At 31.5% G+C, this 27120-nt stretch overlaps 4 protein-coding genes across 9 annotated transcripts; 1 reads left to right on the top strand and 3 right to left on the bottom strand.

The window, feature by feature from the left end:
• On the bottom strand, positions 1-4181 carry LOC126844675 (uncharacterized). Of its 2 annotated transcripts, none has more exons than XM_050583039.1 (6): positions 3633-4181; positions 2507-2697; positions 2091-2265; positions 1934-2017; positions 1613-1709; positions 1-786 (listed from the first exon to the last, which is right to left on the bottom strand). In XM_050583039.1, the coding sequence occupies exons 1-6, from the start codon at positions 3657-3659 to the stop codon at positions 224-226; spliced, it is 1137 nt and encodes a 378-aa protein (XP_050438996.1). In that variant the 5' UTR covers positions 3660-4181; the 3' UTR covers positions 1-223. The 2 variants fall into 2 exon arrangements, with proteins under 2 accessions (XP_050438996.1, XP_050438995.1); XM_050583038.1 differs by having other exon boundaries at positions 4-786; positions 1547-1709; positions 3633-4179.
• A 5651-nt stretch (positions 4182-9832) lies between these two features.
• On the top strand, positions 9833-11879 carry LOC126844744 (uncharacterized). The gene is made up of 4 exons (XM_050583141.1): positions 9833-9988; positions 10753-10965; positions 11092-11101; positions 11482-11879. Exons 1-4 carry the CDS (start codon positions 9833-9835, stop codon positions 11877-11879), a joined length of 777 nt encoding a protein of 258 aa, XP_050439098.1.
• A 1352-nt stretch (positions 11880-13231) lies between these two features.
• Positions 13232-15662, bottom strand: LOC126844771 (c-Myc-binding protein). Of its 2 annotated transcripts, XM_050583170.1 has the most exons (4): positions 15621-15662; positions 13992-14143; positions 13799-13920; positions 13232-13631 (listed from the first exon to the last, which is right to left on the bottom strand). In XM_050583170.1, exons 2-4 carry the CDS (start codon positions 14007-14009, stop codon positions 13358-13360), a joined length of 414 nt encoding a protein of 137 aa, XP_050439127.1. In that variant the 5' UTR covers positions 14010-14143; positions 15621-15662; the 3' UTR covers positions 13232-13357. The 2 variants fall into 2 exon arrangements, with proteins under 2 accessions (XP_050439127.1, XP_050439128.1); XM_050583171.1 differs by lacking the exon at positions 15621-15662 and having other exon boundaries at positions 13992-14160.
• A 1158-nt stretch (positions 15663-16820) lies between these two features.
• On the bottom strand, positions 16821-25411 carry LOC126844874 (facilitated trehalose transporter Tret1-like). Of its 4 annotated transcripts, none has more exons than XM_050583329.1 (6): positions 24661-25408; positions 23677-23787; positions 23432-23567; positions 22788-22973; positions 20260-21042; positions 16821-17214 (listed from the first exon to the last, which is right to left on the bottom strand). In XM_050583329.1, the coding sequence occupies exons 2-6, from the start codon at positions 23710-23712 to the stop codon at positions 16970-16972; spliced, it is 1386 nt and encodes a 461-aa protein (XP_050439286.1). In that variant the 5' UTR covers positions 23713-23787; positions 24661-25408; the 3' UTR covers positions 16821-16969. The 4 variants fall into 4 exon arrangements, with proteins under 4 accessions (XP_050439286.1, XP_050439284.1, XP_050439287.1 ...); XM_050583327.1 differs by having other exon boundaries at positions 23677-23844; positions 24661-25407; XM_050583330.1 differs by lacking the exon at positions 23677-23787 and having other exon boundaries at positions 24661-25411.
• Between the last annotated feature and the right edge of the window lie 1709 nt (positions 25412-27120).

Raw genomic sequence — 27120 nt, 5'->3', positions numbered from 1 at the left:
AAAATTTAGTAAATATATGTGAACAGCTTTCTGAAAGCAAACTATTTTTACACAGGAAACGAGTCATGTTGATTTTAACTTAACATATTTTTGTGATGAAAATCAAATAAAGTTACAATCTTATAATATTCTCATTATTGTAATATTTGTTTAAATGTATAAACTATAGTATAAAATTCTATGTTGTCTTATTAATAGTATACTTATAAATTAGCAATCACATTTAGATAATCTCTTCATCAGAAATTAGTATGCGAGTATGTTCATTACTATGAATATTACGATCAATATGTTTTTGAGAATGTACTAATGGCTCATCATATTCACCACTAGAGGAACGACTTTTATATAATACAGGTGCAGCATATGGCATTGAGGCATTATCCAACAATATATTGTTACTACCTTCCTGAAGACGTACAGAACATATCCTAGATCTGGCTACAGGTAATTTGGTCCCACTTTCCGATATCTCGCCAATAGACATTGTGTTATCAAAATGCATTAGATCAGGTTCCGATGTCAAAGACTCGGAACTTTTGTTTGAATGTCTTTTAGAATTTTTACTATATGTGCGTCGTTTGTCTGAGAAATCAGATTGTGATAAGGAACTGTCAGTATGTTCAGGATCATTTTTAGGAGTACACGAACATGTGGTGCAATGTCGTTGTGTAATTCTTTCTTTGACTCGTTGTTCTAAGACTTTAGCTAAGATAGCTGCTGAAACATTGTTAACTGGAGGTTGTGAACTACCGTCTTCAATATCTTTAGGTTTTGAATCTTTATCTACAAACAAAAATGTGAAAACATTTATTAAGATATATTTTATTAGTAAAAGTTTTTTTTTGAAAACACTGTCCCAAAGTAATATTAAGAAGTTATTATTTATCTATCAAAGTTAGCAGCTAGGCAAATAGTTAAATTGTATCATAGTCTTATAGGCTAGAGTATATAATTGTTTAGTAACAGCTAAAATGTGTATGTCAAAATATATATATTGGAAGTAAAGAACACTATTTGTAGTTAAACATCTTGTATAAGAGAGCTAAAAACATCAATAAATTGTTAAAGTATACATCAGCAAAAAAAAAAAAAATACATTTCACAGTTTTCTCACGAGAGACTCTCTTAAAATGGATTTTGTGGCGAATACTGAAACATTGTAATATTTGTCAGTGATTTTAAAATATGCTATTACTCTTGTCTAATGAAATATGCTACTTTTTTGCAAAAAACTCTGTGTTAATTACAATAAACAAAAATCCAGGATCTGGTAAATTCTTTAAAACGGTGTGAGTCATGAACTCAATATATATAAAGTTATTTACTCAATAGGTATCAATCAAAATGAAAAATATTTTTGTTTAACCCTCTGTAATATTTAAGACCATAGTATTTGAAACCTTGCCTATTTTAGAATGTCAAGAAAACTCTATTGTGGCCAAAAGTTAATATAAGATGATTAGATTGAATTTAAGATCGAACTATAGTGTTATTATTTATTAAAAAACAAAACCAGTAAAACAGATTTTTAAGAAAAAATTACCATTGTTCAATGAATAAACCATGGCTGTTGGAGGAAATGTGGGAATTGGCACTTTGATCATTTTACCTTCTGATTTTGTAGCCATGTTACCATTTCCATCAGATAATCTTCGTTGTTTGCTATAAATATAACTGCGTACTTTGGACTGCAATTCTCCAGGTAACTAGAGATCAAAACAAAATAAAATTATAATTAAGATAATAAATTACATGTTTTTGAAAAATTAAATTTTAGTTAAATTTTTTATGTTGAATAATCATAAAACTGAGAGTAATTCGAGGCACACCTATTGAATTAGTTTTTGACTATATCAAGAAAATATTTTGTTAACAAATAATGAAATATATATTATTTAACATAATATACAAATTTTGAATATTTACTCACACTATCATATTTTTGGGAAACAAAATGTGATGGTTTACACTGAAGTAATTGAATGGCAATATTCAGATCATTTTTGTACCGTTCCTTGAACAATAAAAAAAAAAAATAAGATACAAAAACACTATTATTCCAATTTTTACACACTTTTAAAACTTACATTTTCATCAGTTATTTGATTTATTTTAAGTTGCTGATCAACAATTTTATGAGATAGAACTGTAATTTCAGAGTTTAACACATTCTTTTCCGTTTCAGTTTTGTCAACAAGCAATAGAAGCTTATCCTCTAAACTTTGATTAACACGCTGTATTCTTTTATGTGATTCCAATAATCTATTTAAAAAATTACAGTTATATTATATTTAGTTAAACACTATAGTCTTAATAGAAGTAATATTTTAAATGTAATTTTTAATTAATTATAAAACAATACAGGGCCATTTTCTAAGTTGAATCCTAACGTAAAAAGTTAGTAGGTGTTAGTATAGTAAATATTACAGTTATATGTAATATGGCTAAATAATAAAGAAATTAGGTACATTTTTTTTAAACACAGATAGTAGTAATTACCTACCTAGCATATTTGTCTTGCCACATCAAAACTTCATCTGTTAAAGCAGCATATTCACCGTGTGGAAATTTGTCAGCTTCACAAAGAAAATTAGTTTCCATACTCAGAATATGATTTTCTTTTTCTAAAAGTTTTTGCTTTAGATTTTCAATTTCAGCATGCAAGTGTAAATTAGTCTGCTCGCAACCACAGTCCTATAAATAAATATTAAACACTAACTTAAATAATAATTTTAATAAAACTAATAATATTAAACACCAACTTATAGTTGTAAGCTATTTAAAAACCTATTAAATAATGGTCAATTATATTGTTCATATTTTTTCTTATCATCATCTTATAGTTGTCACATTAAGTGCCATTCGTTTTTTTTACCTATGTACAATAGCTGTGGTTAACAAATATAAAAAAATATACTAATAACATGTCGACGGTGGAATTCCCCAGAACCTTGTAACAGCTGTCCACTACACGTCAATTGTGGCACTCAACATATTAAATACCTAAAGACTTAATTGATAAAAAATGTATTGTATAATTAATATCAATAAATGACTTGAAGGTTACGCAATAATAGAAGAAGTTAACAGCATTATTAAAATTAATCAGCACCAACAATAATCTAAAAATGTAAAATTATATAGACTTAAGAGTTTCTTATGTTAGTAGGTGATAATTTTTAATTGCTTTATAGCAAACAGGGAAAATTAGATTGTTGAAAAATGAGAGTATTAAAAAACCGACTTTGTTGAAATTAAAATTCATTAGAAACCAGTGTTATAACCTTTTAATATTATCAGATGATAACAAACAACATAGTTTTTTTTCTATTGCTCTTTATAATAACATTAAGCATCTACGTATTTATGGAGAATCCTGTAGAAGGCTGTGTTGGTCGACATTAATACAAATGGGTAAGTATGAACCAATATAAGGTACCGTGATCTATGGCTAAGCGTACACATGTTGTCTATCCGCAACTAGTCGACCAACACAGCCTTCTATAGGATTCTCAATAAACTACTTTGATTTTGCACGACTCAGATCACAATTCACATATGGATTGTACAAATGTACCGGAGACAATTATTGTATCGTCGGTTCGATATATTATGTAAATGGTACTTACATTTTTGTTTGGACTTCGCAAAGCCATTGGGTATACATCCGTGTGAATGATCAAAGTCAACGTGAACGTATAGAGTAGAGTATGTGGCGAATTACTGGTTTCGCGGCGGCGGCTAATCAATTGTTGTTGATGTTGCAGTCACGATCACGTCCGTGTGCGTACACACGATAACATGATAACTGATGTGCAAAGTCAATGTCGTAAGGTTAGACGGAGCAGGTGGAGGAAGAAAAATCGACAAGAGCACGTCAAGACGAGTGGTTGCGATTAAAAAAATCAAAACGGGGTACAGCCAATAAGCGGAGAACGCGGACGGGATCAATCGCTCCGACGGTGAAATTGAAAAGAAAATCGAAATCTATAGCAAATACTCAAAAAGAAAGTAAACAAAACACAAATCTATATAATTGCCGAACGTGTAAGGGGTGATTGGGTGAGGAACGCTTACCTACGGTGACAAAAAAAAACAATATCGTTCGAGGAAAACAGTACCGAATTGCTCCGTCGACGGGAACACGTATCAACTATCAACAGGATACACTATCACTCACTATCGTTTGTTGATTTTTTGCGTTATCACTGTTACTGTACCGCCGCTTGTCCCGGCCACAGTACCGTACATTATACGGCGTTGCTGCTAGCCACGGTCGGCGGCGGATCAATAACTCCCGGTTTTCCATTTGTCGTCCTACCCCGTTACCAACGACCCTCTCCTCCAGACGGCCCATAGTTACAACTTCTCCCCAATATCGCATTATTGTTCCCCTTCGGTGGCTGGTCCATAGACAATTAATATACTATAGCGGAGGGGCACTTCATTCTGTTTATACATAATAAACAGAACACTGTGTATACTCGTATATTTGTTACCTACCGGCAATATTTATCTTTCAGTTATAATCACGATGTACAGTAATACGCCTTAGGCATTTCATAAAGAACCTATTTTTAAAAAATAAAAATAGGTTACGATATATGTTTACGCAACCTTATAAATTTTAACAAAAAAAAAGTAAAAAAATCTCTTGGGAAAAAGCAACTAGACGGGAAAAATGTTTGTTTAAAGACTAATTTTTGGTAAAATCAACATAAAACTTACAGCAATTAAATAAAAAATACTCGATAAATATAAAAAAACGTTTTCAGTTTTGAAGCGGAGCTAAGTTTTTGTTTAAAAATGATGCCAACTGTGTTTTTTTTAAAATTAAATTTGTATATTTTGTTTTTTGCCTGGTCCATGGTAAACTATTAGTCACAGTAATAAATTAATTATAAATAATATATTAATTATTATTACAATGCCATTTTATGAATAAATACTTTTTTTCATGTAATTCTATGCGTGGTATCTAAATTCCAATAATAGTGTTTAGATTCTTTAAAAGTTAAAATGTCCATTGTAAAGGCACTAATTCTGGAATTATTTTTTATTTTTTAATCGAAGCTAATCTCGACATTAGGTGTCCCTATAGTAAGTTAAGGAAACAAAAACAGTGTTTTTGGTAACAGGCTTTTCTATTTTTAGAAGATTATTATTAAATAATAATATATAATATACTAATAAGAAGGTTTTTACATATTTAGGTATTCTCTTAGAACATTTCACGACCAAGACATCTCTATGGATTGCATGCAAATTATAGGGGAAAGGTGTACAAAGTGGCCACGTCGTATATTTCTGTTATTAGAGTTATCAGCTATTCAGTTTTTTTCCATATATTTATTATTATCATTACACAGATATATATAATAAACTAGATTGCTAACTATCTATGCAAACAATCTAGTTTATTATATATATCTGTGTATCATTATTATTGATTGATGAATCATAAATGATAATACGATACGCTGTTGATGAATGATAACAGAAAAAACATTTTGCGCCTGGCTGATGTTAGGTATAACAGTTACGTTTAAAAAATGTTATTAATTATTTTAACCACTCAACTACTTTGATCTTTTTTTTTATTGGACAACACATATTTGTGGATACAATAAAATCAACTTTTGTTGAATTTAACAGTTGCTAAATGATTTACCCAGTAGTTAAAATATTTTAACTATAAAAAATGCAAAGTGGCCACTACACTTTCCATTTTCATTCAAGTTATTATAAGTAGATTATTTTTTTAATTGTTATAAAACGAATTTTGCAATGTTGTCTACAAATGCTTGTAATAATAATTATTATTATTATTTCTGTTTGTTTATTTATTTGTGTATGATTTTGTTGATGAAAAATATTGTGTTTTGATTCAGTTAAAATAGAAAAGTTAATTTAGGAAATAATATGACAATATGTTGTAGTTGAAAATAAAAATCATCTACTATTGGGCAAAGTTGACATAGCATGGCCAATTTACCCTATGTGGCTGGGCAAAGTGGCCAGTTTCATATCTAATTAAAAAAAAAATTAATTTAATTAAATCATTAGCTATAATATAATTCTAATTGCAAATAATGTCTAGCAAGTCAACGTATACATTCCCATAGTAAGTAGACAAAAAAAATTAAAAATCTAAGTTTGAGTCGATAAATTCCCTTAAGGTGGCCGCTTTACCCACCTTCCCCCTACTATTTTGTTTGAAACATAACGCTTCATTTGTACTACCATAACCAAGTCGGGGTTTTCCAATTACGGCTCAAAGGAAAATACAATGTAATAGAAACTATAAGTCTTATAGGTATTGTTTGACCTTTTAATTAAAAGACCATTGGTGTATGACGTATCAAATTCACTATAAGTAGGTAGTAGGTACTTCTTAGATTTCTCATTGTACTTAATGACATGTCAAAGACATAACGTCGACAAAAGGTATATTTTGAACTCTGCGTTTGAATAACGCAGAACTAAAACCGTGTAAAGAACTATGCATCCTTATTAATCTGCATTTATATTTGTATACACATTTCTATGTTTTTTTTTTTAAATATCCAGATCGGATTTTAATATAATTACATTGTGAAATATTTTTTTTTAAGAAGACTGTTGGAAAGCTTTTAACGAGTACTAGCCGACGCGACGGCGTGAATTGCACTTGTTAGGAAACTAGTCTGTTGCTGTTGTCAATTGTTTTATTATATTGTAAAAAACTATCTCGCCAAAAAAAAGTCATATATTGTACGTAAAAGACAATTGAATGCAATGTAATTGTAAATGCACGACCTGACCTGTTTTTAATCGCAGCTAAACAAAATCGACGTTAACAAAATCATAAAATTGTAAGTTTAGTAAAATCTTTAGCTTGAAATTGGGACCCTTACTGATATGATAATGACAATGTGAGGCCACCGACTCCCCTTTGATGGTTTCCCATTAACGACGGTGAGTGTCAACAAAAATACGAGACTACGAGCCATCAAACGCTTCTTCCTCAGACGGATTTCTAACAACCTCCCGCACGCACTCTCTACGTCACTCCGCTTAATGAAATTAACTTGAAAAATTCATTTGAACTTGTATTTTTTAAAAATAATTTTGTGTTTAGTAATAATCATTTTTGTCGAACTTGGTCACTTTAGTTTGTTATATTTAAAAAAAAACAACCCTTTCTACAACATCACATTCCGCACATAACAATTGAAAAGCTAATTACCTCTATTATCATATTCAAGCTTCATAGTACATATTTTCCCTAATGATTTATCTGTTACCATAGAATTTAACGCAAAAGTGTTAAGTTGTACAAGGTTTAGACTTTTTACATGATTTTTCACAAAGTTTTTTTTGACAAATAGTGTAAATCGGTATGGCGGATGATCTGTTTGTGACACGTCAACTTCGAATATAATATGAGATCTCAAATAGACTAATGTAAAAACTTTTTATAAATCCTTAGAGGCCATAACGTCAAGTTTCTTAAAGGCTGCGTCGTTTTACAAAATATGTCAACGTCAGTAGGTATTTACTATTTACGATCCGTATAGGATTGATATTTGAGCTAAATTTTATTTACTACATATTATGCAGTCGCCGATGTTGTGGGGGTCAGAATGCACAATACAGTACTTGACAAAATAAACAATTGATTTGTCATATTAGGCAGCAGTAAAGGTCTAGTAAAAAAATAAAGGGGTATTAAATGACGTCATCAGATTTAACTGAGACATGTGTACTATATTTTTTATATATTATTATATTATGGTAACACGCACGGACCGGGTTTACAATGTTTGCCGCCCGGAGCAAATTTTTTTAATATTTTGTAATTTTTGTAACTTTATAGACTCTGTAGTTAATAGTTTTAATCAATAACAGCATTATTAACGGTATATTAAATAAACCATTCCTATGCTTTTCAGGAAAAATCATACGTTTTTAAAGACTATTAATTACCTACTTTGAACAAAATGTATAGAATAATTGTTATTGTTAGTCCACGGCCGAAAAAGTCTTAAAATACAGAGTATGCCTTAATATGGTCGAATAATTTTTTTTCTGTGTGGATAAAATATTACCTATTTATCAAAATCTCATAGCATGTAAAAGGTTTTGTGGTACTAAAGGCAATTTCCTAGTTATCCCATGTGCGCGTACGTGTATGTATTTTATGCCCTGTCAGTCACAGGTTGGAATATTCGAAGATACCAAACTGTTACCAGTATACCTTGGAGTTGAGCTCCAGTCAACTTTTTTATTTATGCACCACACGCACGCAACCACCGGATAGCTGGGAAGTCGCCATAAATCAGAATATGATTAAATTCCGAGTGTATGTTTTCTAAATGGTGTACGGTTTGGGATAAAATATTCCATATTATTTAATTGTCATAAATGGTATTAAACAGATACTCGTATATTTTAGCTCCAATAGAGCTTAGAAGCTAGTGTTTTAATAATGATATCTTATCATTTTACTTTTTCTAGTCAGCACTCACAATTACAATAAACCGTTGAACCGATTCCCTTCATGTGGCAACTCTATAGATACAGAAATCGTATCCGAAATTTACAATATATCAGGTCAATAATTTAAAAAGTACACCAGTTTCCTTTGAAAATTTAGAAAAATACCCAAAAAATGTACATATTTTTACCATCTTAATTATGGTGCGCTATAACCTTTATAAAAGTAATCTAATGAGTTCTAAATTTATAGGGAATATTTACTCTTTAGGCATAGTATTATTATAATTATACGTTGACAAATCAAATAAATATCAAAAAACCCTTTCCCTCAGATGGGGTAGAAACTTGCTTTTTATTTCACTTTTCAGTTTTAATGTGTCAACTACATATAATCAATAGGTACGACTTTTAATCAAGATTATCAGTTCAGCGTGGCAAACAAAAACCCCATTGTAAAATTAATAGCATAGCAAGATTAGAATAAAAAGAGAATGTCTAGACCACTGTTTTTTAATATTATATCTGAATCTAAAAAAACACCTCCTAAAAATACAAAATTCTATTTCTGGGGGTAATAGTTGATGGATATTACTTTGTTTTTTAATAATTATTAGTTAGGGTTATATTTAAAGAATACTTTAAATCAATTTAGAAGTGTTTTTGACAATTTTTCGGAAAATTACAGCGCTCTGTATTTTAAAATTGCTTACATTTTTTTGCGATTTTTTGTACACATAACTTCAATTTGAGTCTTCTTATTTGTAGACTGTCTTTATCAGTCCAACGATGAGAAAATTAATGTGGGTCCCAGATACACGAAAAAAAAAACATTAATGTATTCCGTATTGATGTCAAAAAAAGGAAATATCTTTTTTAGTTCCATGAAGACTAGTTCGATGAAGAAATGTCTAATTTGTTTGGACTTACAAGATAGGTATATAGTGTCTATGTGTTGTGTGGTAGGACTAGTCCTAAATATTATTACTCAATAGTTTATACATAGATAAATAATTTAAGAATTGAGATTTTAGTTAAGTAATAGGTGAGATATTTTATTTGAGGCTTTGGGACTTAAAGATCTCACGATCGCGGTACAAAATCTAAAAACTACACTATTGTTTAATTAAATAAAAAATATAATAAGTAGAATTTGATGAGTTTACCTATATCACGTTTTCTAGAACTGGTCCCTTGCGGTAAACAATATTTTGTTTTATTTAAAATGTATTGCTAATATATGTGGTGTTGGCTCATACTGTTACTTAACTATCAGAAGTATATGTACAAGTTAACTTCCTTGGAAACCGTATTTAAAATTTAATTCAAACGTAGTTTTTAAAACTTAAAAATGTTTAAAAATGAAGAAATGTTAGTTGACAATTGGAACGGTGATGACTTGATGGAAATTATGAAGCTACCTCGGGTGTGGGAAAAATTAGACATCGGGATAGAAATACAAGAACTTCAATTAAATCGAATCGACGAGGTTCTTAATTTGATTAAGGTAGAACATTCATTTAAAAGTAATTTATATAGTGTCGCCATTAAAATTTGAATGTTCTAGTGCAAATTCAAATGTAGCACACTTAGTTTAATAATACAAAATCACTTTATTTAGACTTAAAATCTTGAGATCCCATTTTTTACATAATTTCTATGTTTATCCAGGGGTGGGCCTAAAATAGTGAAGTAATAAAAGTCTTCAGCAGTTTGAAATTTTAAAATTTTCAATTAAAATGCTTTTAGTAGGTTAATTTCTATATCTATAAATAGCAGTTACATTAAACTTTAATCTCAATATTGATAACACAGAATGCCTATAAATGCATAGACGGAATTAAGAAATGTACGTTTTTTATTCATAATAAGGTCATTGGCAAGTACTTTCGAGTATATTTTATATTCTATATTGGTTAATAGAGTACTTAAAAATACCATGAAATACCATACTAATAAAACGATTTTATTGATATTTGTAATATTATTTATACCAATCTGAATTTATTTATAATATGTTTGTAAAAAAAGATATAATACAAATTAATATTTTGTATTTTATAAAATTCCCTAATAACTATATCACTTAGGCTTTGTAGTAAGAATGTTTATTTTTCTACAAGACAGTAAGAGACAAATAGTAATTTAGGTAGATAGTTGCTGTAATGGTTTAGTATAGGTCCTCCTAATGGTTGCATTGTTTGATAGTTATTGGTTATATTTTCAAAATCAATATCAATATTAATAATTATTATTTATCAATAAATTTAGGAGAACTATATTTATGAAGAACCCCTTATGCATGGCTGTCAGTTGTACCTTGATGATGAATCTGTAGAACAGTACATGTATTTGTCGCGGTTTTGGATAATGGATACTATGTCCACCGTCGCCGTGGATACGGAGACAGGCAAAGTAGTTGGATTTTTGATTTGTCGTTTTAATGAGCTGTTTAATGCCGATGACTTATACAGCAAAAAAAGGGTAAAAACTATATAGTAGGTGCCCTTGCAATAATATAACATGTCATAAAGTGTGAACTAAGTACTGATTTAATTTTCATGAAGTACAAGTGAGACTAGAAATTCAGTGAGTTTTTTTTACTTACAGCTCTACCAAGGCTTGAAATGGATCGAACTACAAAAGTTTAAGTGTCATCTGATGGACAAAAGCAAAGTCTATAAGCATTTTGGAGTCCATAGTATTTTCCAGCCGTATTCGTGGTTTGTACTTCCTCAATATCGGGGTCAAGGTGTGTTATCGGTACTTATTCCTATATTTATTATCACATTACGTTTTTATATTGTGGTTATTTCTTTCTCTCCTATTTACATATGTATAACACCTTAAATTAATATGGAACGTTGTTGTCCTCATCAACTAATGTACCTTAATGAACTTGGTTTTGTTTTTTATACCTAAAAATGATAAATTGCACGTCTGTAACTTAACAATTTTTAACACATGAAAACTTGCAATGACGTTGTTTATGACTTTTAGGCATTGGGTCAAAATTATTAGAGGTTGCTATGTTCAAACAACTGCCCGAATTTGAGTGGTTCGACACGAACGTGATTGTCGCCATTTTTACTAGCAAATCTAGTCAAGATTACGCTGAATCCATGGGTATGGAAACCCTTTACGAGTTTATGTATGCCGGATGGGTATCCAAAAATGCATGGGGCGAAGAAGTGGCATTTTTTAGCGAAATGCAACCAGGAAATTATGTGGCCAAGGTGATGGGTAGGAGAGTAGGGCCTCCTCTCGCCATACGATCCATTAATGACTTTGAAAGTGAGATGGGTTCAGTTGACAAGCCCAATGGCAAACATAAAGGCGATCAGGCCAAGGAAGAGGACGAAAAAGTTCAGGACGAAGCATTCGAAAGAAACGAATAAAATATTAAATTTATAGAACTTGTTTTAATGAATTATTTTCATTATTATCTGATCAAAAAACTGAGATATTGACCTACTTTTACCTATATACTAACCTACCTGCTTATATAAAATAAATAAAAGAGAATTTTTTGGTGATTAATACGTGAAGGAATATGCAAAAGTTTTTTGGTCGACTGGTTCAAAAATATCAGCCACATAACCTGGCACGAAGAAAATGGAATGGCAGTATCTAAAAAATCATAACTCTATAAAAATTGCATAACATTCTGTACATTTTAAAAATTTTTATCTGTTGAAATAGTTTTGTTGGCCACAGTGGTCTTATTAAGCAAAAGTTTGCGAAGGACCATATAAAGGTCATTGGTTCAAGTTTAACTCTAATGCAAGATCTTAAATCAAAACTACATTTACAGTATATATTTAAATAATTTTAAGTTAACAAAGTTCTAATTTATTATGTTTGGAACATTCGAAGTAAGCTATTTTGTGCTGTCCAGTTAAAAGATAAATACCCGGGACCACGGTTGTCTACTACACAGTTGTCTAGTAGACAACCGTGCCCGGGACCATAAAACCGTTATTTGCGAGGCAAAAAGAAAAAAGGGACCTCGCAAAAATCAAATTTTGGGTTTTGATTATTCCAAACTCTGCACTAAATCCTGAACATATTTAGAACAGAGTCATTCTCTTATCTTGAATTTGTTTTTCCGTCCCTGATCAATGTTTTGGCCTGTCTTGTTATTTGAATTCACGAGATAAAATGGCCTCTTTTCCTTTCCGCCTCACATTAATTTTAGTTTTTTTTTTACTTTATTCAATGTTCTATATATATAAAAATTAATGTATGTCTGTTTGTCCTTTTTGCGTTAGTACACCATTCATACGATCGCCATGAAACTTTGGAAAGTTGATGAGCACACTCACGCAAAGGTAACTGGCATAGTACTTTTCAAAAATTCCACCCCTAAGGAAGGCCTCAAACACGAATTTTGTACTATAAATACGAAATAGTTTTCGTTGCTTACCCAAAGTAACACTTGGTTTGTAACCATGGTACTCGAGCGAATGGTAGGTGATGATTCTATGTATTCTATGTACCACGATTCTGGGAACGCTATTAAACATTTTCACGATTGGAACTGGATCTGGGACTGTAGATCCCAAAAAAAAAACGAGACGGGGTATGCTAAAGCTTTACAACATACAGCCTGGAGTACTGACTTTTTTTTAATCTTATTTGTAATTATTTTACTTAGCCCTGGCAAACTAAATCCTGCTTATTTTCATATAAAATCGTATTTTTAAAAAAATTTGCAATATTTTATTAATAATAATAATTACTAACTTGATTTGGAAATAAACATTTTTAATTAAACTGACGTACACATTTAGGCAAAGTTTTATTTTGTTGTAGCATGTTAAATAATTACTGTTAGATTGAAAAAAATGTAATGGAATAATAACTACATAGTACATTAGTCACTATCCAAGTAACGTACACTAGCTTCGCCGTCTACTGTCCCTTCTTCTTCGCCAGGCCATAACATTCCTTTACCGTCTGCTAATTTACCATCTCCATTCGCATTACCGATTCCACTATCTTGCTCGGTATCTTCCAGCAAGGCCTTAAGCTCATCCCGAGCAATTTGCAATTTAACCAATTTAGCGTTTGCCTCCTCGATTTTTGGCTTTAACTGGGCTATTTCTTGCTCATCTGGATTGTTTGAGTACAAATTCTTCCTTACATATCTGTAAAATAAGTTTATTATTAAATATCAGCTATAAACTTAGGAGCTACATAACATAAAATTAGCCTAATAAGCTGCTAGTGGCTAGTAGTTCTTACGCCTAACGACTATGAGTAGTGTAATATAATTTTGATCGACACAGGCGTTTAGTCTAACGATTACACTCACTCGATTGGATTAGATGGTTTTTCCGGCTCGTTGTACAACATAAGAAACACTTTAGTGATAGTGTCCAAGACGCCGGAACGTTCCAAATAGTCTTGGAATTCTTCGCGGCGCGAGTCTAAAGGCTGACAATAGAACAAACAAAAACCGATTTGGTACATTTATGCTTTTAATAACAATAATGTTGCACACTTACTCTATACTGGGATGCCATTTTTACACAACAGCAATTAATATACAAATAATAGTTGAACTATATATTCCCAAAAAAACAAACGCGGTTGTATGTTGACAAGCTCGTGATGTTTTTCCTTGGATACAGAGAGGTAGTTAAGTTTTGTAGAAACACTAACAAACACGTTGTGTAAAAATTGAATAATTTGAAAATTGAAAAATGATTGGCATGATAGTTATAAATATGTTATGCCTTTTAAAAACATAAAATACCTAATACTAATCGTGAATACCTGTATTAATAGCTGTTGATAAAATTAAACAATATCAATAAATAACATTTAATCCTACGTAATCATTTTAAAGTACAAAATATTGTGTATAAGACGTTTTGATAAGGAAACTACTGTATATGATTAACTATTAAATCGACGAGTCCAACTATGTCCAGTCCAGTAAACCTTGCATAAGATCTGCTATGTTAGTTTATCCTTTAAACCAGTGCCGTGTTTACAGGACAGACGACACTGATATATCCATTAAGCATTATAATATTATGAATCATATCGTTAAACTTTTACAATATTTATTAAAAAAATAAGATTATCGGCTTTCTCGCTTTCTTTTTTAAAAATGGTCCGTCAGGACTCGTTCCTACTCAAACGGACTATGGGTTAGCTAAACATTGATTATGCAATAATTAATTATTATGATAGTCTTAAACAATTGCAGAATACTCATTGTATTTGTAAGAATGGCATGATAATCCTATATTTTTTTTATTATAAATAATTAAAAACTCAGGCGCAGGAGCCATTTAAATGAATACTAAATAAATTTTTCAAAAATATGATTTCATTTATCGACTTTCTTTCTCTTGTGGTTACTTCACCGCCATACGTTGTATGACATTAATTAATATGTATTAAATTGTGTAATAATGGTAAGTAATTGTAATTTATATCTATTAATTATTATTTAAGTGTGTAATTAGGTTATTCAAGTGTTTATAAATTGTATGTTGAATCCTAATAGTAAATAATGAATACGCGCTAATTATTTTGTATTTAAAATAGCGATACCTAACTAGTTTACTTAATATATTTCAAAAAGTTAACAGAAGCCTATCGGCTAATTTTTATTTTATACTTTAAATATATTACAGTACCAATTTTGCTCATCTCTGCTCACATACCACAGTACATAGCTTTTTATTTCAAGTGCGATAGTCCATTCAAACTTGATGACTACACAGGAAGTTCTTATTTACTTACTCTCTGATTAGCGTGGAAAAGTTTTAGGAAGTCCGTTGGACTGTGATGAACTAAATGGGCTTAGAGTAGGTACATCTCAGAAGATTAAATTGCACTCTAATGGGTAATTACTATATAGATTATTATAGGACTCTAAACAGGTGGTACCTAAACAGGTACTTGGATGATTCTTGTCAGGTACCATTTGGGTACCAAATAGATTGGCTCCGCATAGGAAGGTATGTGAAGTTAGGAGTATAGATATAATTCTAACTTATAATTAATATGATTATCATTAATGATTTGATAAAAATAATAATTATATTGAAGCAAATATTTGTAAATTACAATTATTAGTTAACAGATTAAATCAATAAGAAGAAATATATAATATTTACTAGAAGAAAACTTTTTACTAGAAAAAAAAATCTGAAATAGGATACAATTGGGCGTGGAATGGTCAATATATAATAACCAAAATACAATTAATAAGCTAATTGAGGTAGACAATAAATCGCAGTAATTGTCATGCATTGTCATTATTGATTAGCATAACATAATATGGGTGGAACGGATTGTTAGTTTGTCGATAGCTAACTACATAATAATTTGTTTACGATTACCACATACATTATTTTAATTAATTTTTTAGTTATAACTTAAAAAAATGTAGATTTTTTTTAGAGGCAAGGGGGGTATAGTACTTTTGAGAGAAGGGGGATCATCTCCAAATTTTGTTTTATCCCCTTCGAAATACTTCTGTGTAGTGTGTACATCTATGCTTAGTATAAAATGACAAGCAGTTATTTATCTTATAAGTGCTCATAAGAGATAGTAACATATGAACTCTCGAAAGAGTTATCAATGTAAAAATTAAGTGTTCAGTTTATTTTTTTTATTAGAAGCTACTTCAGTAATTTTTAAGATAATTAAGTCATATTACCATGAAATATCACGCCGGTTCATTAAATTAAACACACACTACAATTATTCTTATTAGTCAATTACATATACAGGGTGTCCCACGAGGATTTAACCACTGTAAATCTCTTAAGGATAGGTATTACTTTTTTCTAATCATAGATTTTTAAACAACTTGAACAGTATATATATATATTATTTTTTAGAATAAATAAAAAAAGATAAGAACAACACTTGCCGGCAAAAAAGACCGCCACTGATGTTTATTGATCAATTCGATTTTCACCTAGGTATATGACTGGTATGAAATAGTTTTTAAAACGAATTAGAACACTAGCCCCAAACATTCAGCGTAACCCAATTAGTCACAAATTGCAAATTAGAAAATCGTTGAAAAGTATAATAACCAATCACATGTGATCTACAAAAGTAAAACCACATTGGCTCTAAATCGAATGTCTGTCGAATTGATAATAAAAATGAACTGGTTAAAAAGTCAACAATCTATTCGTTAATATGCTTAATTGAAATAAAAATCAGTACAGTTTTAACTAGTACAATGAGAAGTTGAGTTAAGAAAATGAAATCTTCGAATATTAGGAATATTAGGAAGTGTGCTATTAACAAATTTGCATCGTAGCGTATCCTTTAAAGTTATTTTTAGAAAAAATTCAAAGTAAACGATATATACATTAGTATAATTAAATTACATTTTGAACACACATAAAAAATATATTTACATATTGTACAATATACATAGAACTTGGACAACGTAAAAAAACTAAATAATAAAAAAATTACAACTAAATAATAACGAGTTAAAGAATTACGTTACAGAAGTGTTATGGGATTTTTTGATTTTTGGTTCGAAGCCCTCTAAGATTTCATCCAACGATTTTCCTTTGGTCTCTGGCAATAAAAACCAACCGTACATGGCAGTCAATAAACAAGAACCGGTGAAAATTGCCCATACTATTTTTATGCCTAGCATTGAAACCAACATTGGATAGACTTTTGTAGCGCCAAACAGCATTTCGTATCCAGCAGACTGAACCACTGCGTTCATAATACCTGTTTGCAAATAATATATCAATAAAAATAATTGAAACATGTAACGTAATACAATTAGTAGACATATACAAATATTACAAAGAATTATGAACTATTGTGTTTTTGCTTACAGCTATAACAAATCAAATGAGTTAAATAATTAGTACTAATTAAGGCGTTGAATAGAATTGTAGTTTTAGTTTTGGAGTAAAGCTAACACCAAATAACCATTTTTATGGTCCTATTTGTTAAATTTAATGGGTCACAAAATATTCTTTTGATTCGGATATACTGTCTGTTTTGGAGTATTTTTAACTTTGATGCAGAGCTCAGAAGTATTGAAAATTATACAATATATTTCTATTTTTTTAACTGGGCCCACGTTATCCCTTAAATCACTGAATCGATTTTTTCTTGTATCACGTCTATATATTATCGGAGTAGTTTATCTCACCAACACTTGTTGGATCTTGTGTTTTTAGATAAACTTCCTATTTGTTCAACAGTAAGTTAAACGACATTTTCCGACATTTTAAAGTATTCGTAAAACTTAAGACACACTGGAGAAAAGCTATCACACCAAGAGAACGTCTCACCGTTTTTCACGTCCGTGAAAAGTGAAAAATATCGTCCGAAACTAATCATACGTTCACGGCGACATCACTACTTGTATCGGCACGGACACGTATCGAACGAGTGTAAACAGCCCCATTCAAATTCCCAAAAGAATATTTTTAACATCGTCGGTTGGAATACGGGCCGGTCAAGGCACTGTCGCGTCACTGATATGTGTGAACAGTGCTTGACTTGAGAAAAAGTAGTAGAGGTACTCTAGATACTTTTAAAAAAGTAGCGTCCCTAGCATTTTAATATCCCCCACACCCCCTTTAACGGCGCCCTAAGGAACATTAATAAAAAACCATTAAACAAAAAAGAATAATATAAAAATTATCTAAGTATAACTTCAATCTTCATTTAAAAAATTCCACGGTACCATTGATGAAATGTAAATATAAATACAATTGTACAGGGAATTAAAAAAGAATAAGTCGGTTTCAAATATCTGAATTTTCTAAACGGTAGGTACAAGCTACAGAGTTGCACTACCTCTTAAAATGGCCGCTGTAACCTCAAGTTAGATTAGGCTACCGCTAGGATAATTTGTGGTGAACAAAATCCACACACAACCCTGCAACACTTAAGAGACTCGCCAAAAGTTAACGTGTTTTGCGCGATGTCTCATGAGAAAGTGTATGGACCATTTTTTTTAATGAAGCCACTGTACCTTTAAATGTTGAAAGATTGGCCATGTGATTTTTTTTTGTGGGGATACGTCAAAGGAAAAGTCTTTGTGCCGCCATTGCTTGTGAACAAAAACGATTTGAAGGCACGCGTAACTTTGGCTGTGCAGACAGTAACTACTGACATGCTCCACAGAGTGTGGGAGGAAATTTGCATACCGACTTGACATTGTTTGGGTTACTCAAGGAGGACACATTGAACATTTATGATTTTTTTTTATTTTTAAAAAAACTTGAGGTTATAGCGGTCATTTTAAGAGGTCGCGCAGCTCTGTAGCTTGTACCGTTTAAAAAATACAGATTTGAAACCGATTTATTCTTTTGTAATCACCCGGTATTTAATCAATGACGGTACTTCTCTAGACAGCGTATTTAAAGTTTAAACGGTAACGTTTCGCAACGAGACTAACATGACGATTGGCGGGCACGAACGGGAAACGTTTTGCCGTCGCGTAGTCACTGATAAGTGATAATGAAATATTGATTGCAAAATAAAATATACGTATCAGATATGAGATATCAATACATTTTGTAAATATTAGAACATTTTGTAAGATTTATATATTTAACACAAACATTTAAGTTGAGCAACTTAATAAATATAGGTAAGACTAAATAGCAACCTGTCCCATGCGTTCCCCTTTAAAAAAGAAGTAGGGTCGCTAGAATATCCAAAAAATTAGTTGAGGTACTCAGTCCCCCTGCGCCCCCCCCCAAGTCAAGCACTGTGTGTGAATTGACCTTAATACGTCATGTAGCCGTTATCAGACTTTCAACTTTTTTTGTGGCAGACTGGCAAACATACCGTATACACAATTTGCGTTTTGTAGCTGTGCATAACTCATTATTAATAGCCAGTGCATAGATTTAATGAGTCCACTTGTCAGTTTTCTCGGACCCGACACGTCGGTTAATCTTCCCCGTGGTGCAAATATTGACATTAATGTATTATCATTTTAATTTTTAATATACTCGTACCTACTGTTATTTGACCCTGGGGCTGTCTCTAACGCCGCTTTCGAAGTGTTTAATTTATTTAAATATCCGCACCAACAACGGCGGTTCATCCCGTCTCATATACTGCTTAAACAATAATATTATATAAACCATAGCCCATAGATCAAGTTGGCACATTAGATTTTGCTAAGCTATTCTCATATTTTGCTAAGAGCTCCATACAATATTAAACCAGAATCAATTTGTTCTTTGAGTGTATGAACTAAAAAGTCCTCCTGTATTTCATAAAAATATGATTTAATTATTTTTTTTAATAGAAGACCGAAGATTATAAGATTGAGTTACTGTATTGTACAAGTTGAATAATTTTTGTTTGTTTATTAATTGTCTTTAAAGTGCTTTTTTGTTGATCTTTAAATGAATTTACCATTAAAAATAATTCTGAATAATAACTTTTGTGTGAAAATGTGATTATTTCCAAACATGCAGCGTTATACGCATCTTTGGGTAGGTACCCAGCCATAATATCCTCCGTCCTCACTATGCCTCGACCCTACTGTGCTAGCTTTTTGTATACCTACACTTTCGGGGCAGTGTAAAATATGTAGTCAACCGCATCATAAAATATTGTACGATACGGCTTTAATTGGCAATAAATAAATTAGAAGTATCAATTATAAAGCTATACAACAAATGTTGTGTACTGGGCTATAACGCCTGTCTGTGAAACCTGACAAAAATGTACAACTTTAATGGCGTTTAGAACGTAAAACCTGGTTATATAATGCTGATTGGCGCGTGTACTTACCTTTGACAGGCATAGGAAAGAGTTCACCGGTGAGGCTCCAAGGTAGAGGCAGCATTCCCAACAGGGAAAAGTAGACGTACACGAAAAAGGCGATGATAAGTGCGTTACCGTACGGCGGATCTGAGACGCCTTCAAACAAGTACAAGTAACTGACGATGACGGCTAGTCCAGAAAACATACCCAAGCACGAGACGGTGGTCAGGGTTCTCCGCCTAACGCCCGACAGAACAGCGAACGTCAAACTGCCGCCCATCCTGGCGAATGATAGAAATGCTGTGACTGTCAGACCGTCCATAGGAATGCCGACGTCCCGAAGTACGTCTACTGAATAAGAAATTAGGACATAGATGCCAGTGCATTGCTGCAGGAACAAGAACGTGAGCCCGTACACCGCGGGCTTCCAGACGGTGGGACCGGTGTACGCGGACCACTCTGTCGGGCATTTGGGTCGCGTGGTCACTGTGAAAGGCTTTTCGTTGTCACCGCCATTGTCGTCCTGCTGTACTTGCTCGCCTAACCACCTTTCAGCCCGCAACGCTTCTTCTGTCCGGCCGCGAGATCTGAGCCACATCGGCGGTTCCGGTACGGCTAACAGGCCAATCGCGCCAAACAAGCTGATCGTGCCGTACACAGCCGCCATCGTTCGCCAATTTAAGTACATACCCATTACCGAGGCGCAAAACATACTACTACCGGTGAACACGTTGATAATGGCCAGAAAAAGTGGCCGGTAGACCGTAGGGCAGGTTTCAGACACGTACATGAATACCACTATGCCGCAGCCTAGAAGAAAAACATCACATTTTATAAAACTGTGTTTGGCTAAATGGTTTTATTATACAGGATTATTAAATTTTTAGCCATTAAAAATACCTATTTAATTAATCGGCTAAACTTAGTTAAAACATATTTTTAAGAAGATTTTAGAAGATGATTAAACAGTAACCGTAATAAATCTAGTTTATGTGACTTGAGATCCTAATTTATTGTTTTAATTTTCTCCAAACTGGTCTATATCCTAAATTTAAATGTCCAGTTTATTGAAAAAAAAAACAGTAGAGTATACTTATCTAATTTAATATCATAATAAATATATCTTCTTTCTTTAGTTATTCGTAAAATTGTAAAAAAACCTAGCCAAATTTGTATAAAAGTAGTCATTAGAAACTACAGACTGGACTGTGTACCAGAAACAGTATATCATAAGTTGAAAGCATTTAAATGTTCAGGCGTAAGCTGCTTTTTGATATCTTTTAAAATGATTACCCCCTAAAATCATCCTTCAAGCTAATATTTGTAGCTTGAATATTAAAAACAATTCTTGATCATTAAATGAAATAAAAATTTTATTTGCATCTTTTTTTACCTAAAAAAAATAATTTTATGAAAAATACTGCTAATTATAATGTTGATTAGTGATCACCCTATATATATATAAATAGGGTCATTTAAAAAACCTACACTATAAAAAGAAAAAGCATTGATAGTTTAGAACGGTAGATATCACCTACTATATTGTGTCATAATATATATATGTTACGGGCAACTCTTCGTGAAGTTCAAACCAAAAATTAAGGGGACGTCGTACCGCTATTTATTAAGGAGTTGGTTATAGGCAATTTTTTGCAAAATCTCAATTTAAAGCTTAAATTGTAATTTGTAATTATTAGCTTAGTAATAAGTATCCTTTTTAGGCAGTTAATTTATTTTTCGGACTATCGCAGCATCTTTATCATCGATTTTAAATATTTTTTTCATTTAAACATAGTTTACTAATTCCAAAAACACGACTTACTGGGTGGTTTTAGAGTAAAAAACCTAATTATTAATGTTGTAGGTGAGAACTTTTCCATGTTTTGTTGAAAACCAATTTTCGATAGTTGTATATCCAATTTATTGTTCCATATTCAAAATATGGAACAATATGGCATAAAGAAAGGGCATTTTTTTAATTATTCAAATGTATATATCTTAAAATTAAAATCTAATTCCAACAAAGCTTAGTTAAAGTTCTCATCTTTCAAACAATTTATAATTTATATCCCTGCGTGCGTTGTAGACTTCATACAGGGATGGGAAAAATACAGTATCTTTTCGACTAAATACAAAATACAATTATCTTAAGTTATAAGATAATAGTATTTTGTATTTAGTCGAAAGATACTGTATTTTGCCCATCCCTGACTTCATACCATTGGAAATACAAAAGTATTATTTTGGTGCTATTATATAGGGGTGCAACGTCCCCTTACTGTTTTGGCTTTTAGCTAAGCATCTATTTAATGTCGACGAATATTACCAGAACATTACATCTCTACAAATACGATAAAATCCTAATTTTTTTGGTATTGAACTCATTCTAAAACTCATTATTTATATTATAGTCAGTACATTAGTTATTTAAATCATCATATTATCTAGGGTTAAATTAATTAAAAATAGTAATATCAGTTAAAAACCGTTTAAAACACTTATTATTCATTTCATAATTTCATTACATTATTATTGTAATTTCGATTAATATCTACCGTAAGAATAGCCTAAAAGGATTCTTGCAATTAAAATACAGTTGGTGTCATTGGCGAAAATTAGCAAGAGCCAACTCAGGATAATCGGTATGTAAGTGAACTGCAAAATTTTTTTCCTGCCAATTTTGTCCGTTATCAATCCAGTTACAATCAAACCAACGGGACCAACCAAGTTTGGTATGCTAGCTAAAAATAAAATAAAATACATTATTAAACGTTTAACAAACTATAAATAAACTTTTGTTTTGTTTTTTTGTTTATGCAAACTGTTACAATGTAGAATAATAAGCATAATAGATGTAATATTTTCAAAAAACAGATTTACAGAATGACGAGATCTTTATACTTGCAATTAACCAATTATTTATTCAATAGTATAATGTGTACTAATTGCATGCAATGCTTTTTTCCTTACATTTTTAGATATCAATACATAATCAAAAATTTAAATATTCGTGATAATAATATAGTAACAGCTAGATAATAACATCTAAGTACCTAGTCCTACTATATTTTTAGATAAAAATAGAGTACCTTATTATTATTAGATATAACTAATTATAGTAAATATATTTTAAAAAATATAAAAAATAGACTTGTTTTCTTTAGTTTTAAATATTTCAGTATCCAATTTAAACAATTACCTATCCACGACGCCGTATTGTTGTCGATTTGTATGGTAGATAATGGATCATGAAGCTGTGCTAAAAGTATCGACGAATATATAAGGGAGGAGCTCATGACGAATGAGTAAACACTTATCACACCCGTACAAAGCACCTGTATAATATGGAAAAAAACATAAATATGACAAGCAATTTGTAAGTCACATATTATAGAAATAAAACGATGTCAAAATTGTGTATGTTATAATTTAAGTTGAACTCACGAGCTTCAAAAGGAGCCTAGTCTTGTCTCGCTTCATTATTCTTGCGGTTGGCTAGTTTCCAAAGTACCTCACATTTTACACAGTTCCATACTTGTGTACAGAAAAAATAAACTGCAATTATATTATAATTTGTATGTTGTTGCAGTCTTGTACGACCTATCAATATTTCTGTAAACCGTGAAGCGTCAACGTTTAATAAGCTACTCGAGGACCTATGAATATCGGTAAACACTTCTCAAAAGCTCATAGCTCGATAATAAAAATAATAACATTTTATTAAATTAAATATTATGTTTATTTTATATATAGGGTGGTTTAAATCTTGTATTTAGAGTGTGTACCAAATTATTTAGTTTATGTTTAAATAAATTGTCAAACTGCGTATTAATCTTACTATTTAACGTAACCTACTATTTTCACTTTTCAAATATTGTAAATAAATCGTGTAGTGTGTACTTATACATTTTTACTGAATTTATCAATAAAACTATAAAATTCATAAAAACATTCTCTTCTATTAGTTGTTTGTGTACAATATTTTTTCCTTGTATTAAAGAAGATAACTATGCAAAGACATTAGTCAATAATTATCAACTATTTCCAGTGCAATAACATTAATAGAAAAAGTTATGTATATTTTTGTGTGGAAATCAGTGTATACGAGTATTGTTTTTTCTTTTGTAAAGATAATAATTCATATACTTTTTCCTTAGGATCACGTGGCTGATTCAATTGCCCAAATGATTACATATATTGAAAACGCGGGTTTGACGCAAATCTGTCATTCACTTTTGTCCAATTAAATATTTTTTTAATAAGCGGCTGTAACACGAAATGTGTACAACCCTGTAATTTTAAAACGTATGTAAAAAAACAAGTCTTGAGCACCGAGAAATGGGAACTAAACACACGATATATGAATAACAATAAAAAACAACTACGAGCCTGTGCGGTTCGCTTGGCGTCTATTTGATCGGTACTTACGTTATTGTGTATTATCCTCGTATTGATTTGCAACGGTCATTGTATCATCCGAAACCGACAAAATTAATACGACTCGGTTGTAATATTTAACATTTAAATACTGATCGCAGAATGAAAGTGTCTTACTAGTAAGGTGGGAATGTCATGTCTATGTGCGGATTATAATCTGTCCGTTATAGGATTTCAACCAATTCGAGTCCATTCGTTTGACTGAGTATGATTAAACATATTAATATATAAGAATCCGTGATAAACGTGCACTGTTCATTGGATAATTGTCTGTTTTTCAATAGACTGCCGATAAAAGTGTAATCAATCTTATTATACGGGTAATCGTTCTGATTCATCGGCTTCTTCTAGCATAGCTATTGCAATTTATCTACTCCTAAACATAATAATACGTATTTTATTGTTTCATATTAAGCGACCATACAAATTTCAAACGAATAGATTAGCTATCGAGTTGTTTTTCAACTTTATTAAAATACTTCTTTAATTAAAAATAATTAGCCCTTCCTCAACGACCGATATAAGTAATTATACATTTTTTATTTTCAATTTATTATAAGTCATAACGTTATCTTCCGAGCCACGGATTTATTAATTGTGTTGTTGACTTCGGAATATCACTGTAATAAACTAGCTGTTGTATTTATATGCTATATTAATTAGAGATAATTTTCGTTCAATCCAAACATATTATACGAGTTCATCGAGTTGTGTTGACGGTGATGTCGTGCTTTTGTTTGTTGTGATGTTTTAAATGCTGCTATACAATGAGAGTATAATATTTGTAATATTATATCACTCGTTTTGTCGTAAAGTGAATTAAAACAATTGAAGTGAAACTTTTTTACGCGCGCTGGGTGTAAAATTTCAAGGTCATGACACATGTGCGTTGCGGTTAGGTTACTAAATTAATTTAGGACGATTTGGAAAAAAATGAAATTTTAGTGAAATGACCTCCACATTTGACACTGTGTAGGGCGACCTGGATGTCCGAGTCCCAATATGATTACAGGATATTGTATTGTCATCTAAGATATGTGTCTGTGTAAGTTTCAGCCCTATACGACATCGGGAAGTGGGTTAAATTAGTTTTAGAAGATTTGAATAATACCTGTACAAACGTACGTGTTAGCGAGCTAAAGAAAAGCATGTAAAAAAATGGAATTCATCAGTAGTCTGATACTAGTACCTCCGCTTCACGGAAGTACATAGGGACATGGATATGTCTTAATATACAAATATAGGAACCTTCAAATCGAATTCCAATACTTAAGTCATTAAACCCAAGCACGCGAACATTGTCTGCGCCATCTCACTGGTATTATATTATAAACTTTGTTTTGATAGATTGTTAAAACGTCACGTTTAAAAAAACGAGACACTAATTATTTTTTATCAAGTAACACTGTCGCGTCACGTCGTTTTATGTAAAAACAAAAATTATATTCAAGTCAAAATGTAAATGCCAAAAATATTAATACAGTATGTAATATACTGTTAGTTTTCAACCGCCATACGCACACACACACACACACACACACGATCAATTTAATAATTCAAGTTGTTTTCAAACAAGTATTATCATGAAAATATATTTTTAAAAATTTTTTTTTTATTGATCTAGTAATAACATACAACCTGGCATCTATGACCATTAGTTTCAGATGAGGTGTAACAAAAGTCATTTACAATAGGTATACATTATGTTTGCGAATTCTAATAATTAAGAACAAAGGAAGAGTATGTGTAATTTTTAAACTGAGTTATATAAGTTAGTTGATTTTAGGAAGTCGATCATCTTGGCATTGTCCTCGGGTTCTGGTCCTAGTGAAGTGTCAAGTGTCGCGTCGATTCCAATCCTTTGTCTGTCTTGTTCGGACTTGAGGCATTAGGTTAATATGTGTTTCACGGTCAGTCTTACACCACAAGCTACACATATAGGAGCTTCTTCCTTAGTCATTAGGTAACCATGAGTTAGTCTCGTGTGTCCGATTCGCATGCGGTTTAGTATTGTTTCATCTTTTCTTTTTAGAGAGCTGTTAATCCATCGGTTGGTGGAACTTTTAATAGTGTTCAGTTTGATAATTTGTTGCTTCCATAACTGGAGCCATTTGTCGTTGGACATCTCATTAATCTGGGTTTTTAAGTCATCGTATGTTAACCCTGGTATTAATGTTATTTCCGCATTTTGGGTGGCAATTTTAGCCTGTTGGTCGGCTAACTCATTTCCTTTGATGCCAGTATGTCCAGGAACCCACATAAGCGTGATTTGTTTGTTCATAGTTGAGGCTTCGTTTAGTTTGTTTTGTATTTTTGTTGCGATATCGCCGGGATGGAATTGATTTTTGATGCTGTTGAGAGTACTTAGGGAGTCACTAAAAATAAAATGTTTTGAGTGCTCTTCATGTATTATTCTTTTTATTGCTTCGAGTATCGCAATTGCTTCAGCCG

The sequence above is a fragment of the Adelges cooleyi genome, unplaced genomic scaffold, assembly GCF_023614345.1.
Source record: "Adelges cooleyi isolate 19-005CV unplaced genomic scaffold, UGA_ACOO_1.1 ACOO_flye_CR_arks_rails_tigmint_CR_PRNA_651, whole genome shotgun sequence".
Lineage (NCBI taxonomy): Eukaryota > Metazoa > Arthropoda > Insecta > Hemiptera > Adelgidae > Adelges > Adelges cooleyi.
Note: the sequence above shows the minus strand (reverse complement) of the source record. Positions and strands in the feature narration are given on the sequence as shown.

What these genes read in the sequence shown, in the direction of transcription:
- LOC126844675 (XM_050583038.1), bottom strand. Translation starts at nt 3,659, where the DNA reads ATGGCTTTGCGAAGTCCAAACAAAAAT. An exon ending in TGGCAAGACAAATATGCTAG is followed by an intron (nt 2,266 to 2,506) that starts GTAGGTAATTAC and finishes TTTTTTAAATAG; the next exon opens with ATTATTGGAATCACATAAAA. An exon ending in ATCAAATAACTGATGAAAAT is followed by an intron (nt 2,018 to 2,090) that starts GTAAGTTTTAAA and finishes TTATTGTTCAAG; the next exon opens with GAACGGTACAAAAATGATCT.
- LOC126844744 (XM_050583141.1), top strand. Translation starts at nt 9,833, where the DNA reads ATGTTTAAAAATGAAGAAATGTTAGTTGACAATTGGAACGGTGATGAC. An exon ending in AGGTTCTTAATTTGATTAAG is followed by an intron (nt 9,989 to 10,752) that starts GTAGAACATTCA and finishes CAATAAATTTAG; the next exon opens with GAGAACTATATTTATGAAGA.
- LOC126844771 (XM_050583170.1), bottom strand. An exon ending in AAACCATCTAATCCAATCGA is followed by an intron (nt 13,632 to 13,798) that starts GTGAGTGTAATC and finishes CTTATTTTACAG; the next exon opens with ATATGTAAGGAAGAATTTGT.
- LOC126844874 (XM_050583329.1), bottom strand. Translation starts at nt 23,712, where the DNA reads ATGAAGCGAGACAAGACTAGGCTCCTTTTGAAGCTC. An exon ending in CCTTTTAGGCTATTCTTACG is followed by an intron (nt 21,043 to 22,787) that starts GTAGATATTAAT and finishes TTTTTCTTCTAG; the next exon opens with GCTGCGGCATAGTGGTATTC. An exon ending in CTTTCCTATGCCTGTCAAAG is followed by an intron (nt 17,215 to 20,259) that starts GTAAGTACACGC and finishes ATTTGCAAACAG; the next exon opens with GTATTATGAACGCAGTGGTT.